The sequence below is a fragment of the Agelaius phoeniceus genome, chromosome 5, assembly GCF_051311805.1.
Source record: "Agelaius phoeniceus isolate bAgePho1 chromosome 5, bAgePho1.hap1, whole genome shotgun sequence".
Classification (NCBI taxonomy): Eukaryota; Metazoa; Chordata; class Aves; order Passeriformes; family Icteridae; genus Agelaius; species Agelaius phoeniceus.
In genome coordinates, this window is record NC_135269.1 from 40,904,820 (window position 1) to 40,919,821 (window position 15,002).

At 37.8% G+C, this 15,002-nt stretch overlaps 1 protein-coding gene across 2 annotated transcripts in view; it reads right to left on the bottom strand.

Annotated features, from left to right (window-relative positions):
• Positions 1–15,002, bottom strand: part of SRGAP1 (SLIT-ROBO Rho GTPase activating protein 1) — a 139,416-nt gene that overhangs the window by 55,620 nt on the left and 68,794 nt on the right. For both annotated transcript variants that reach the window (XM_054631101.2, XM_054631102.2), the window contains exons 3-4: positions 13,371–13,533; positions 5,107–5,169 (exon numbers count right to left, since the gene is read on the bottom strand). In XM_054631101.2, coding sequence (XP_054487076.2) covers positions 5,107–5,169; positions 13,371–13,533 — 226 coding nt within the window. The remainder of the gene's footprint in view (positions 1–5,106; positions 5,170–13,370; positions 13,534–15,002) is intronic.

Here is a 15,002-nt window from a genome sequence, read left to right on the forward strand (position 1 = left end):
ACACTGAAAAAAGAGAGCAAGGTTGCAATTTTGCAGATGCTGAACTGCCATAATGATATTTGCTGCATTTCTCCACTGTAGTGAACCAGCATTGTTAAAAGCTTACTAGTACCTTTCTAAAATTAAATACTGAGTTTATCTTCTATTAATTTAGGAGGTTTATTCTGCTGATCCAGGTATGTAAAATATATATTTGTCAGATGACTGTGTCAGACTACAAGCAGATGAAAAAAATTTTGCTACCCTAACTATGTACTCTCACATTTTTAGGTGACAGACTGTTCACTTGGTAGCATAAACATCTCAATTTGTGTGCCAAAGTTTCAGCATCATTTGTAAGAGCTCAGCAAATAGGCTTAAGGCAGAAGATAGTATTTATCACAAGGAAGGGCACACTAGAGTATATCCCTAGGTAATTATTTTATTTAACTCCACAGTTGTTATCTAGGCAAATTCATCAACAAGACAGTAATTAGTGCTATACTTCTATGGGCCATAAGTGAAGAATGTTCTCATAGCAGGGGACTAGCTTTCATTCTCTACACAGGTCCTTCTTTTCTAGAAAACTCAAACCAAGGCAAGATTGAAAGCTAGAGAGTTAAAATAGATTGAAATTACTGTGTTAACATGTACTTTATTTTTATAATAAAACTGCATAATTAAGAGCCTTTTCACAGTGTTTCTCAGGAAATAGCAATTTCCTAGCTTATCCCTGGTGTATTTATCATGTTTGAATTGTTTTAGAATTGTCTCTGTTAAGCTGTGAGTTCCTCTCAGAAGGTGAAGTCACAAAGGTTTCATTAAATTGGGTTAGTTAGTGCTCTGCACAAGAAATAAGCAAAATCTTATGCCAATTTTACCACAGCAGTGGCCTCTAACAGTTAAGCAGGCTCAGTATGAGCTGTTGTCAGCATCCTGTCCACTCATTCCAAGCCGAACTCTGCTGTGGTTTTAGGAATTGTCACTTATATATTATTATCAATACAGGACTGCTGATTTCACCTTCTCATATCTCTGATGTGCCACAGTAAACTGAACTTAACTTTTGAAGAGGAATCAGATTCTGTGTTATTTTGGCAAAGAAAAAAATAAAATCTGGCATCAACTACCTTGAAAAATTAAATAGCCAGGATTTTTAAAGAGTAAGATAAATCAGTGGAAAATGGAAGTGGCACAGCAGCTCTGTCTTTTTTAACATCCAAGTTGCTTGGGACTGTCCTCACTTTTTCCTTTTTCTGAATACTTTACATTTGCATTGCTTGTGAAATGTGTGATGCCAGTAGGATTAATCTGGAAAGCCAAGTGGGAGACATGAAGATATACTTTTATGATGTGCATCACTTTTCTACACCATTTGCCCTCAGCCTTATTACTGGAACAGCTTTGTATTTTTAGCAAACCTGTGACCTTCCTGATGTCTTTAGAGGACATTTATGAATATGTCCTGACCCCTAAATAAGTCCACTGAAAGCCTCTCTCCAACACAAGAGAAGTGTCTGCCTACCTTCTGTTCCCTGTCATTCCCCATCATTCAGATACTATGGCTATATACCAGTATCTGATCTAACAAGGCAAGGTATTTTAGCTTCCCAGAGAAATAGAAGAGTTTGACTGGGGAGTTTTCTATGTTGCAAAGATGATTTATTGCAAAGTCAAGAATCTGTTGTCTCTTTAAGTCAATGTGTAAGAAGATTTCTAAATCAATCAGTTCACAAAAGTAAACCAAATATCTTCCAGCTTTCAGTTTGACCAACTTTTCTTCCTGTAACTGCCAGGAAAACTCCTATCTGTGACCCCACACAATTAACTGAGCTGCCCTTTCCCCACCTCCCTCACTCAAAAGGTACATTTCATAGTAGTTTCTATAGCTTATATTCTTATCTGAAATATGGGACTGATTCCTGGCCTGCACTGGCTAAAGTGTGGTAAGGAGAGGAGTAAGGGAGGAGTGCAGCTGCTGGGATGCTGCAGACCTGAAAATACCAACTGTCTGGCACAGCCACAGAGACACCAGGCACAGCTTTAAGTACTTGCCAGTCATAAATCACTGAACTCACAAAGATACAAAGTGAAGCTTAGCTATTAAATTGGTTTTAGAATGATGTCGTCAGTCATAATTTTAAAATGTATGCATAAAATACTGAAAATTGAAAATACAGAATTTTAAAGTGCATTTTTGTTAGTTGTAAAACATGTCAAAAACCTATGTAATGTAACATTTAAAAAACCCTTTACATAGAAGAGATGGAAAATTAGAAAGTAAGGTTTCCCTTACAAAATTCTGATTATTCCAGCAAAATAAGCCTGCTTTGTTCTGAGAACATCTGAAGTTGTGGTTCAGCTGCTTCTGTTCTTATTTCTTCAACAATCCTGTACATGATGTGTAGTTTTAATGAGGACAGCACAAGCTAAAGGCCTTAATTTACAGACCTTTGCTGTAAGATAAGGCATGATGATAAGAAATAACTGGATTATTAAAGCTTCATACACACTAAAAGCTCTGATACTTGCCCCTTGCTCAAAGGCTTTAGAGGTATTTAAATTCCAATATGACACCACATTCTAAGTTACACTTCATGAAGGCACCTCTCCTGTCAAACAAATAGAACTAAGCAGTAGGGAGAGACTTCAGTATTAGTATATTACTCACAGATTTTATATCAATTTGCTTTTTTTTGGACACAATGATTTATCTCACAATAGAAAGACTGATTTTTTTTTAACTTTTTCCCCTCTATAAATCATGGGGCAAACAAGTAGATGACATTTCCTTTTTGTGACTGAGAAATGTCAATTGCTGGAGATTAAAACTGTCGATACTCGTCCTGATAAGGCCACTATGATCTTATTCTGTACACAGTAAATGTCATAAAGAATTAAAAACCCCATGAGGTCCCCATGCATGAGGTCCCCATCTGTCTAGATACTGTTCTATCTTTATGTACATGAGCAGATAAAATACACAGATATGATGATGACCATTCTAAACATTCAAGCAGTGAAACAGATGCCACTCTGCACCATATTGTCACTTTATTATTTGTGGGCTTTATTTAGCTAAATGTGGACATGTACAGCTGACCAAGCCCTTTGCAATCAATGAAAAGCTGGACAATGAAGTTAACAGTACAGATCACTTAATCTGAAGCAGATTCTTGCATCTGATTAAAGGGGTCTCATCTGCTCATATTAGATTTCCAGGGACTTTAGCTGGAACACAGATAGAATGCTAAGATATTTGTATCTACACTGCAGATGTCTGAAAATCAGGTAAAGTAAATTCCATCCCAAGAAACCATCTTGCAGCACTAGCCTGACTCAAGTTGTGGAAAAATTCAGAATTTTTATAACATAAAAAATATTCCCATTTAAAAAATAAATCTTTAACTTTAAAAAAGGTATTAGCATGCACTGGAAGCCATAATATGGAAGTTAATACCTGATTAAATATGATGGCATGATCAGTGTGCATATATAGCACTAGTGTGAAGAAAAAGAATGAAAATACTGAAGTCCAGTCCTGCAGATTTTCAGTGGTACTTTAGAAAAATATTTCAGCACATGCTTCACTGTTTCCCTACCCTGGGAGCACAGGCACTAATCCCAAGCCTTGCCAGACACTGGAGTTATGCAACTGTTTAATTGAAACAAGGCTGTATCTTCAGGGCTTATTCAGCACTGAAGTCCCACTTGTGCCATGGCTCCGGCAGGCGCTGATGCCCCAGCTGAGGGAACTGTCTGTGCCTATCGCTGCTTTGCAGAAGCTGATCCCAGAACACTTCACTGACTGCAGGCCTCAGCCAAGAAGGATTTGCAGTGTCACACCCTACAAAATCCTGGTGGTTTCAGACAAACAAAACCCAAAGAAAATCTCAAACAAACAAAATAAAAAGTGGTGGTTTGGGAAGGCTTTGGGAATCTGTCCGTAACAATCAAAAAGACCTCAGGGCAGAAAGACAAGACTAATTTTCTTTGCATCTCCTTTTTGCCATGTAAGTTTTTCTTGAGTTTAAATGTTCTTCATCCACTGATGGCTGCACAGTTTTCCCTAGGTCAAAAGAAAAATCACCAAGATGCACAAAACTAATGTTTGGGCTCTGCCTGTGGAGAAGTGATCACTGATAGTTTCCTAAACTTCACAAATATTTCTTGATATCAATACTGTAAGGGTTTTTTTTTATGGTCCTCCAATTCTTGAGGATGGGGAACAGAGGTGCCTAGAGATTGTTATACAGGGTACTGGAGCATATATGTTTCAGTTCTTCCAGACAAAAAAAAGAGCATTTAAATGTACAATTCCTGAATGAGAAGAAATCAACAGGCTTTTCTAAGAAATGCACATCACCAATTCATCTTAATTCTACAGCTGTGTTTCAAAAAAAGGGTAATTGTTGCTTCTTTTCTTTTTCACAACATACTACCTCAGAAAATAGCTGGGGAAATAGTTATCAGGTAGACGAGACATTGTTTTGTAGTACCAAGTTGTGTAAATGGGTTTCAAACAAGAAAATAGAAATTCAGACCTAAGTTCTCTCAGATTTGCCTATGGATTAGCAGGAGCTTGCCAGAATGTTCACAGTGGTTTTTTTCTTGATCTCTCTAAATGGTATGGGAAGTCTACAAAATGCTCTGTTTTTCTTCTCATTATTTACTTATCTGAGTCAGGGATGGGGAAGGGCACATAAGTAACATTTAGACAGCACAGCACTGGATCTGCAAACCTATGATTTTTAGAGAGTGTAGACCACAAGTCAAACTAAGCAGATGGCAGCATGGACAAAAACAAAGCAGAAAAGAAAGAATTTTGCTCTGGCAAGCTCTGAGTTGAAATGTCTCATTAATAAACAACAAAACTTCTAATAAATTGGCTTACCAGAGTCTGGGGGAAAAAAAGGGTTGCAAGTAAAGACTAATCCTGAAAGCATTATCATACGTATTTTAAACAAGTGAGTAGTCTTTTCAAAAATATAGTTTAGGCTTGTGTAAAACATAAACATAAGTAACTCCATTGGGGGTAACTTAGTCAATGAAAGTCCACTTAAAGCTTACAGAAGTAGTCTGATATGGAATTTGTATAAGATAAGCTAAGTAAGTAACTGTACTTACTGTGTAAAGCTCGTTAAGTACTTTCATTAAGTCTTCATGAAGCTGAAATGAAATCTCTTTACTCTGTAATTAAAAAGAATCATTAGAAATGGGCATGTAAAAACTGCATCATACATTTGTTTCTTGATATTTATACTCATTGCTCATCCTAGACGGTGAATGCAATGTTGCTCCCAAAAACCATTCTGAATTACAGTGCACTAAAAAGGCTGATTCAGGGATGCAGAGGCAGACAGATAACATCTGGACAGAAGACTCCTAAAAAGAAACCCAGAAGTAGTTTTAAGGTATTTTTCCCATAAAGCATCAGGAAATTAGGTGCCAACAGAAAGGAGAAAGTTCAAGATTAATGTTTTTAATAGAACAAACTGTGTACTGTTTTATAAGTGCTATGATATATACAAAAATGAAACCATGCAGAATGTGATATTCTAGAGGGACATCCTGCCCAATTTTGCATCTAGTCTTTGCTTCTCAGCACATACAACTATCTAAATATTTATGCAAGAAATAATTGTGGCTCCTCTTTGAAACAGATAGCCAACTGCATAATATTCCACAGAGTGGGCTGCTGAACCAGCTTTGTTTAGCTTTTCTGGACTGTGACTTTACTTTCATTCTGACCCAGAAAAAAAAGAAATGCTTAGCAGCAGTTATTATCAAAGCAAATATGTCAAAACAAGATCATTTAATTGGAGTCTCATTGAAATATATTCCTTTGTTAGTTTTCCACAGCAGCTCAATCTGATGAAAATGGTGGCAACTGTGCAAGAGTTGAAGGCATTTGTATCACAGCCTTTGGAAAACAGCTACAGAACAGAGCTACGGGACTTGGCAAACAGCCTGGCTACACTTCTGCTGTGATGCTCAGCATTCTAACATCCATGCTGGAAGCATCAGATTTTTTTTCTGAGAATAAATTGATAATTAGTCTGGCTTCTAAAAACTTCAACAGCATAATAGATAATGGCCTTAGCTATGAGAAGTACTTTGTATTTGTATGGAAGCCAAAGGAAAATCCTCAGGGACAACTCATGTCCAAAGCTGCTAGCGCATACTTGGCCATCACTAAAACACCTGAAGGAATAATGGGCTTCTGAATGAGAATTTGCAGCACAACATCCACGTATGAGGAGAAACTATATCACACATCCCACCCACTGTGTCTTCCAGGAGGATGAAACAGATACATACAGTAGCTCAAACAGAAAATTTGGGGTGTTTTTTTCTCCTGCTCCTACTATCCTACTTTAACTCTGGGCACTATTTTAAAGCACTCGTCATATCACTTATCAGTATTCACTCCAATCATTAAATGCAAGATGGTTTTACACTGACAAGAAGCTAGGAATATAATTTAAAAAAACACTTCAGTGAAATTCTTGTACTCCCAAGGGCATTAGCTGTAGTAGCTGAGGCACAGTAAGACAGTTGCTCTGAAGCTGAGGTACACAGAATTACTGTGAAACTTTCCTTATTGCTTATACTTTTCAAATATGTATTTTCATGAGGTATGCTTTAGTTCCAAAGTATCTAGAACACAAGGCTTCCTACTTCCATTTCTCTGCAAATATCATATTATTTTCATCTAATAAGAAGGACAAAATTTCATATATGTAATAGTAGAGTTCTTATGAAGAATTGAAAAGGACTGCAGATTTGCAAGCTGCTCTAGAGAAATGACATAAAATCTTTAGGAAAAATTCTGAGTTGCTTTTCATTGCTTTACATTGGTACCCTGCCTTTAAAAGTCAGCAGCACAGCTCTAACACAACTTACACATCTCCTCAAAGCTCCAAGCAGAGGTTACCTGTTTATTCTTGGATAGATGCTTCTATAGTGCTGAACGTGAGTAGTTTTTAAAATTACTTCAGCAGAAAGAAGGGCAAAACATACAAATAAGATGTTTGACATTAAGATGAGAGCATACCCATGTGGGAGGAAACTCTAGTAGAAGTCCAGCTTCAAGCAATTTATCCCTTTCAACTGTTGCTCACAGCCATCTTGAGGCTGATGAGAATCAAACCCTAAATACAGCAACAGCAATTCTAAGTCAGGACGCCTTAACCTGGTAGTGCAGAAGTTTGTTTGAGAAGGTGAGACAGAAACCCCCAAATCAATTTTCTCTTTACCCTTGAGGTTTTACTGTAAGCAAAGTACACACAGTTCATTGAGGGATGGACCCTCCTCTTAATGCAGTCCCACCTTGATGCAAGTAGACACCAGATGAGCTGAGGATTTGGTGAATGAGCACTATTTACTAGGAGCCATTTTTTCCCTTTGCTCCTTTCAAGCTCTGTCCAGCACTGAAATACAAACAGTCCAGGCCTCAGGATTTACTGGCTATCATGCACACATGATCTTTTCCAGGGCAACACAGTGATCAGTGGTAAATTTGAAAGTGAATGGAAGAGATCACAACAGAGAAAGATGCTTTTATAGAAGGACAATAAGTTTTAAAATGGAAAGCAAAATGAGAAGGAGGGAGGTGATCAGCAAAAAGAGTGAAAATTGGGAAGTGACAACCAAGAAATCACAGAGGAGTCATCCCTCCACCACTTCATCTGTGGACTCCAACTGGCAGAGAATGCCTGCAGTGATGGATGACATTTCAAACAATTTCAATTCTGATGAAAGATCTTGTAGGAATTATCCAAAAAAATAAAGAAATTTGGTTAAACTTAGCTGTATAAAAGGGATTTATTTTTCAAGAACCAACACATTTTTCTTTGCCATTTAGGATCAAGAAATGCTGACTTGAGTGGCAAGCAATATGGCTTTTAGTGTGTAATATATGGCATGTTAGAGCACCAGATAAGAAGTAAATTTATTTTCAGTGGTTAATTGCTTTCCTGTTTCTTGTTTATGCTACCTATTCCTTGCAGTACGGTTCAGCACGTGTGAATGGTGTGCTCCTCTAGGAGCCTGTCCACAGGGTACTCAAACAACAGAAAGTAAGATGCAGCACACATTTTCCCAGAGCTAAGCTGATAGCGCTAATCAGGCTATTAACAAACTGACAAACCATCAGTGAAGGTGCTTAGTTATTCCCTGTGCCCCTGAGAAATGCACTAGTATCTATTAACCAAAGGAATGAAGAATATAATAAAAATGTTAGAGCACATGCAAATTCCTGCTAAAAATATTATATATGGTACTAATTTGGTTCAAGACATTAAGAGACAGCAGTGTATTTTTTTCACTTGCTAGCAGCACAGATCATACACATCCAACTGACAAGTAAATGTACCTAAACCCTCCTTTTTGGTATGTGCTCAACTTTCAACACATCAGTGCTCCTACTGATGTTATCAAGATTTGTTTTTCTGGATAAAAATCTGAGAAACTTAAAATTTTATTCCACATTAATATCTTTTCCTTGAAGTCTGTTAAAATTTTTTCCATACATTTCAGTTAAAGTATAATTTGGCAATCCAGCTTTACTCTTGTTTATTTTAACTGAAATTTAAGGGTCAGTCCAGTTCTTCCTGGAACTCTTTAGTGTCTGCATTTAGCCTACACAACACTACTCAGTTAACATAATTTAAGGAAAATATTCTGTGCCTATTGCTTTTAAATAAGTCTGCCGCTGGTCCCTGTGGGAAGTAAAGTGCAAACCCTTCTTTTATGGAGGTTTCATGAGCCGCGTGACACTAACATAGCCAACTCAGTAAAATTTTTTCCCAGACTTGCCAGTCTATAGCAACAAACAGCTTTGCTATCCTTTTAAACATTTAAATGTTTAAGAAAATGATGCAAAAAAATTATATGCCACAATCTGTATAACACCAAACGGATTCAGTAGGTAGTCATATTCCTTGTTAATAGCCAGATTAAGGAACTAAAATATTTATTGTGCTTGGTTTCTCCAGCATCTTTTACTGTAAACATTGGAAGACATGTTCATCTTGGCTTATGTAGATTTCTGTCCAAGGAAAATACATGTTTATAAATTATAAATATAGAAATCTGCTTAAGGATTTTGTGAATATGTGTTTATATAGTTGATTATTACTGCTGGGGTAACCAGAATCACTGCATGAAATATTCTGCATAATACTTTTTCCCTTCTGCTTGACATTTCTCCTTATTACTTTATTCTTTAATTGTCCCCATGAGGCCAGCTACCCCATCTGCCTGAAGAAACATGCAAGTATGCAAGGTTTGAACTCCACTACTTTATTTTTGTAATTTTATGTGCAGCATGAAGGGCAGGCATCAACAGCAATCTTACTGCTTTTATATGCCAGCAACTAAAAAGAAGAGATTAGGTGCCTATCTGAAAGTATGAGGCTTGACATAATGTCTCCCAACAAATGCTACAAAATCTCTGTATTAGATCCTATCTTTGTCTTGCATTTAGTACATTTAAACAGATGTCAGTTCCTGACCCCTGAGAAAAAAGAATGACAAATAGCTCCTGCGAGAACAAAATTAATTAATATCAACATGTTAAGGAGGCCAGACTAGACAGCAAAGCCATATACAATCAGGTACTTGAATACAACACATCCAGTCCCATCAGACCATGTAAGGCAGAGCCAATAGGGATCATTTCCCCAAAACAATCCAAATACCCAGACAGACAGATGCATAAATGCACACAAAGGAAAAACAGAATGATGAAGAACAGAAACTGAGACAAGGACAAGGTACAAAGCCTAAGGAACGAGGACACCCTCACCACTACATTTGACCAGATCATCATTGGCTACTGCACACACCTTTTACAGAACGAGGAGAGAAAGGTGCTGCTACAGACTTATGGCTTGTGCTATATCTCACATAGGAGGGGTAATGAAACAATACTCCAATGGAAAGCAGGGCTGGGAAAGGAGGAAATTATTGAATCTTTCTACAGTTCAAGCTGGAGTCAATCTTAAGATACAAATTCAAGCCACACTCCTCTAGAAAATGTTGGGCTCATTTCATGGAAAAGTTTCATTTGAGAACAAACATGCCCACCAGCAAGATGGAAAAAGTCAGTACTGTCTACCATTGAGAAGCAGAATGGGAAGTCCCATCCTCTTGGAAGGAGAAAGGGGGAGAAAAAAAGAGGGAGTAGAAAGAGTCAAGATGTTCAGAGTGATTACGACTCTGCTGTTTTATCCCCTTATCTTGCTTGTGGGCAATGGGGCAATCCACCCTGAGACACCTTCCCTTTCTGCAGCAGGAAGACTGAGGTTTCAGAGCAGCACAATGAACATCTGTTCTGATCAGGGGCTTGGTGTGTGTACTTACTCTCCACACTTGGAAATGGAGTAAAGCACCTTGCAGCTACAGGACTGATGGAGCACTAAAACAAGGTAAAAGTAGTGATTTGTAACACCATTAGATTAATAAGCTGTAAGATATCTAACTGAAAGATGTAACCATTGAATACAGAGAAGCTTGACTAGCTGGTATTTGTAAATTATAGAATCACAGAACTGTAGACATTACATGCTCTTGTGTGCAATACTGTGACAGCCAACAGAGTACAGATATTTCCTGCTCTTGACCGTGGACTGCAGTAAGACACTAAGCATGCACTTGTTAGTCTATTTTTAAAATCTTCATATTTCTACTTGTTATTTATATTTATTACTTAGAGAGACAGTACATATTTCACACAATAGTATGATCAGATTCCAGAATAGAAGTATCTGCAGGACATGGTTTGTCTCTACTTTAATCCAAAATCTGTGAACAATGAACAAATTCCATACGCTTTTACAGGGATATGACACCTATTGAGAGTGATTATACTTTTCTCCGACACTATTTTATTCTAAATACATTTTTTTTCTGAAAGTAATCTGCAGAATCACAGAAATTGACAGAAATTGCTTAAATATGCTATTTGATGTTACAAAATCTCCAACAAAATCAATGCCATTTTCTTCAGGGAGAATACAATTTTGATGGAGGACACTGTTGGCTGTCACCTTTCTCACTGTAAGTGCACCTTCTCTCTGCCCCTGTGACCTCTTTCCTGCATAGAGAACTGTAGCAGAGTACATGTGTTTTTCATCTGATCTTTTTGTTGCCCAGTAAACATCCATTATGTAGTTCTGTGAGTACCTTAAGTTAGACTGCTCATTCACATCTCACACAAATTATCACAGGATCATGGAAGGGTTTGGGCTGGAAGAGTTTCATCATCAGTTCTGCACCTGGGAACTAACGGCAAATAAATCACCAGTACTCTGCAGCAAGCACCATAGCAAGAACTGTGCACAGTACACTGGGGCTCAGTGGAAATACCAACCTTCTGCAACAAGTACTGAGCCTGACAGAATGTCTTAAAAATGTGTGCTCAGAATTGACACTGGTGAACAAGCACTGCCACATTGAGTCCACGTGCCCACAAAGCTCACTTGTACCATGCTGAGGTGTTCCTGCCACCCTTCCCCTAACCCCCTAAGTTATGGCACTGGCTCAGATCCCTGCACAGAGCCTTTGCTTAGCTCACTCTGCCCATGCTCCACCTCAGCTATCAGCTGTTTGACATGACACTCCCATGCTGAGTGTCAGCTGGCAAACCCTGATGAGAGGTAGCAAAGGGCTGCTCAGGATCTGGGCTCTACTAGTGTCAGCTTCAGGTTATGCATGGCAGGACCACCTCAATTTCCCTGCTCTTCTTTCCCCTTTTATATTCCCAAGTTAGGAATATAAAAGCAAGAGCAGATGCTAGCTCTTCTTCAAGAAGCTGTGCTAGAAAGAGAAAACTTGAAATGTTGCACCTGAATGGGAACAACATGGAGGACAGAGACAAGTTTATCAGGGAGATGGGACAATATGCCTCCTGATAACACACTGAAAATATTCACGCATTTTCCTCCTTTTGAGAGAGAAGCTGCAGCAATCTCCATTGATAAATTATGAGTGAATATAAAAGGACACACACTTGTCCCCTGAAAACTTTAACAATATACCATTTTACAGTCTACCTGGACAAAAGGGAAGATAAAGCAAAATTTCTAGTGCCAAAAAACTGAACTATGCTGAAAGCAAACAGATTTGTCTAATAATGCACACCTATTGAAGAAGACATAAACAAAGGGAAAACTATTCCAGATTTTAAAAAAAAATCTACTGGCTTGGAACTCTGAGATATCTGCACATAGACAGTACTGCAGCCCATTCAAATCACTTTTCTCATTATTGGATCAATTTCTATAACTATCTTCCATTTCATTAAATTGAGTGGTCAGTAAATTATAGTTTTACATATCATACATATTATTTGAACTACCCATTACTGATTGAGAAACTATAAACTTCAACTCTGTCCCTGTTACAGATTTTAATCCATACCAGGAAGTTCTATTTAAGTTTTTACTTTCATTTCCTCCAAGAACAATCAATGTGGTCCCTAAATGATTCTTCTCCCCACCCCAGTGCTATCTATGGTTAGGTATATGTGAAACCAGGTCCCTGTTTTTTGAAAACATTAACTTGGGTACCGCTGCTATCATTTCATCACACAATTTACGTCTTTTAGCCTTTACTCTTCTTGAACTCTTTTGTATGCTGATTGTCTACCAGCATCCCGCTGTGACTAATATATATGCATTTATAATCTATTTTTCTTTTGAAACATTTGAACAACAATGGCTGCAAACACATGATGTAGATCTTGAGCTAAGGTTGTTTAGAGTGCTTGCTTAGTACATGAGGGATTTACACACCATGCATGTGTTATGAAAATACATAACAGTCGTGGACAAGGACAAACATGTACAGAGACAAGACTTAAAGGCTCTAATAGAAATACTTATCAAAAGTGTATGTTCATATTTAATATTAGGAAGAAAAAGAAACACTTTTAGGAGAATTACAGCATATGCTACCAACTTTATGTCAAGGGACAAAAAAGCAGATTCTTGCTTCGCCTTCAATCTGTTTTGTTCACAATGAAATTATTTTAAAAAATAATTAATTAATACAATGTTAACTATTTTGGGAGACATTAGTGAAAACTGTTTCCTTTCTGCATGGACAGACAAGTGTGCTTTTTAGAGAAGGACAGGCTTTTTCCCCTGCTTTTTGGATATTTGTGATTCAGCTCTTAAGGTCACCAGCATATACAGCAGGATCCCAGGCATTTCAGCACTAAGTATCTGCTTCAAAAGATCAGTCATGAAGAATTTATATGTATGCTAAAACAGATTTGATGCTGTGTGTGCTGAATCTTCTCCTCACATGCTATCTATTAGGACACTTTTGCCTGCCTCATGCACCTTATAAGCCTGGATAGAGGGCTGCAGGAGAGGCATTACCTTCTTGAACATTCTGGTGGAGTCTTCACTTATCTGCATGAATCGCATGATCACATTGTTCAGGTAGATCTCACTCAGTGTTGCATGGTCTTTGCTTTCTCTTCTCACTTGGTTCAGGAGTAAGTACCAGCAATTCACTGGTGACAAGAGGTTCTGGTCTTTCCTGAGGAAGGAGATACACACATGTATAACATATAGAAATGAAAAGGTTATGTTATTAACTGAAACGTCTCACTGACATTTACAGTCGTAACTTGTTACATAAAAATATCTACATCTGAACAATCTATCCATTCTTGGGATAACTCAGGTTAGGCAAGCCTCAGATGACTTTTAAGACACACTTGAGTCCCATGAGGCATGGATACTCTGCAAGCCACCTTTAAAGTATAAAATATCTTTCCACAAAGCTTAGAGATGGAGTACATGTAAATGTTCAAAATCAATAAAGGTCATTCCTGGAAGAATAACAGTAATTAATTTTTGATATCAGAAATAAACAACCACTGGAAGCACAACCCAAATTCTTCATGAGAAGAATTGCAGGTGTAGCTGTTTCACTGCAATGGATTTGTATAACTGATGAAGTAGAAGAAAATGTCTCAAGCATCCATATTCTGTGAGCAATGCTCAGAAATTCACAGCATTCATAAATACACTGCTACTGCTAGTCCTAGATGTGTCAATTACAAGACAAAGAGCAGGACTGGACTTTTTCCAGTGATCAATTCTGAATTCCCATGACAGACTGTTTGCAATGCAGGCCCACTCCCAGCTTTAATGTAGCAAAAAGTGAAATAAAAGATGACTTCTCATTTCTTTTACACAAGGCAAAATAAAAATACATGTAGTTCACAACTATTTCACTGACAAAAAAAAAAACTTTATATAATTTGTCTTATGATTTTATTGACATTTTAGTATAAAGTTTGCCTTCCAACTAACTGCTCCAGAAACTTGCTGCTCTTTTTTTTTCTCTTTTAGAGGGATTCTCCTTTAGTTAAAAGGATAAAGCACATGAGGATCAAACAGGCAGAAGTGGTGATGAATTGAAACTCCTGCAACTCTTGGCAAACTCCTCTAATAATTAGCTCTTCTCATTGTTAGAAATATGGCCTTTAATTCCCATCTAATCATCTACTTTCAGCTCTCACCCTCAGAATCAAAGCAACAATGAATGATTAACAGAGAAGAGTATTTTCTTTTTCATCAGTGCTTTGCTATGAATCAGGAGTTAAGAAAACTTCCTCCATTTGTTTCAGATAGACATCTTAGCAGTGTTACTTCACAGCAAGGGGTTTTATCAGCCAGGTCAGACCACATGAGCACTCCTGAAGGGCCATGCTGATACTACTTGGTCCTCACTGCTTCTGTACGTCCCAAAGCCGACTCCAGAGACCTTCCTGATTGTTCTGGAAGTAATGGTGGGAACAGCTCAGGGGACCAACAACTAAGGCCACTTTTGCTGTAACCTGTTCTCAAAGCAGAGAACAGCAAGAGCAAAGCCAAAGGTAGAACTCAAATCATAACTCCCATGCACAGCTGCCAGTCCAGATTTAACTTGTTTAAGAACAAGGAAAGATGTTTTGCAAACATAAGGAAACGAGATTTTGCCACAAGCAGAATAAAAGC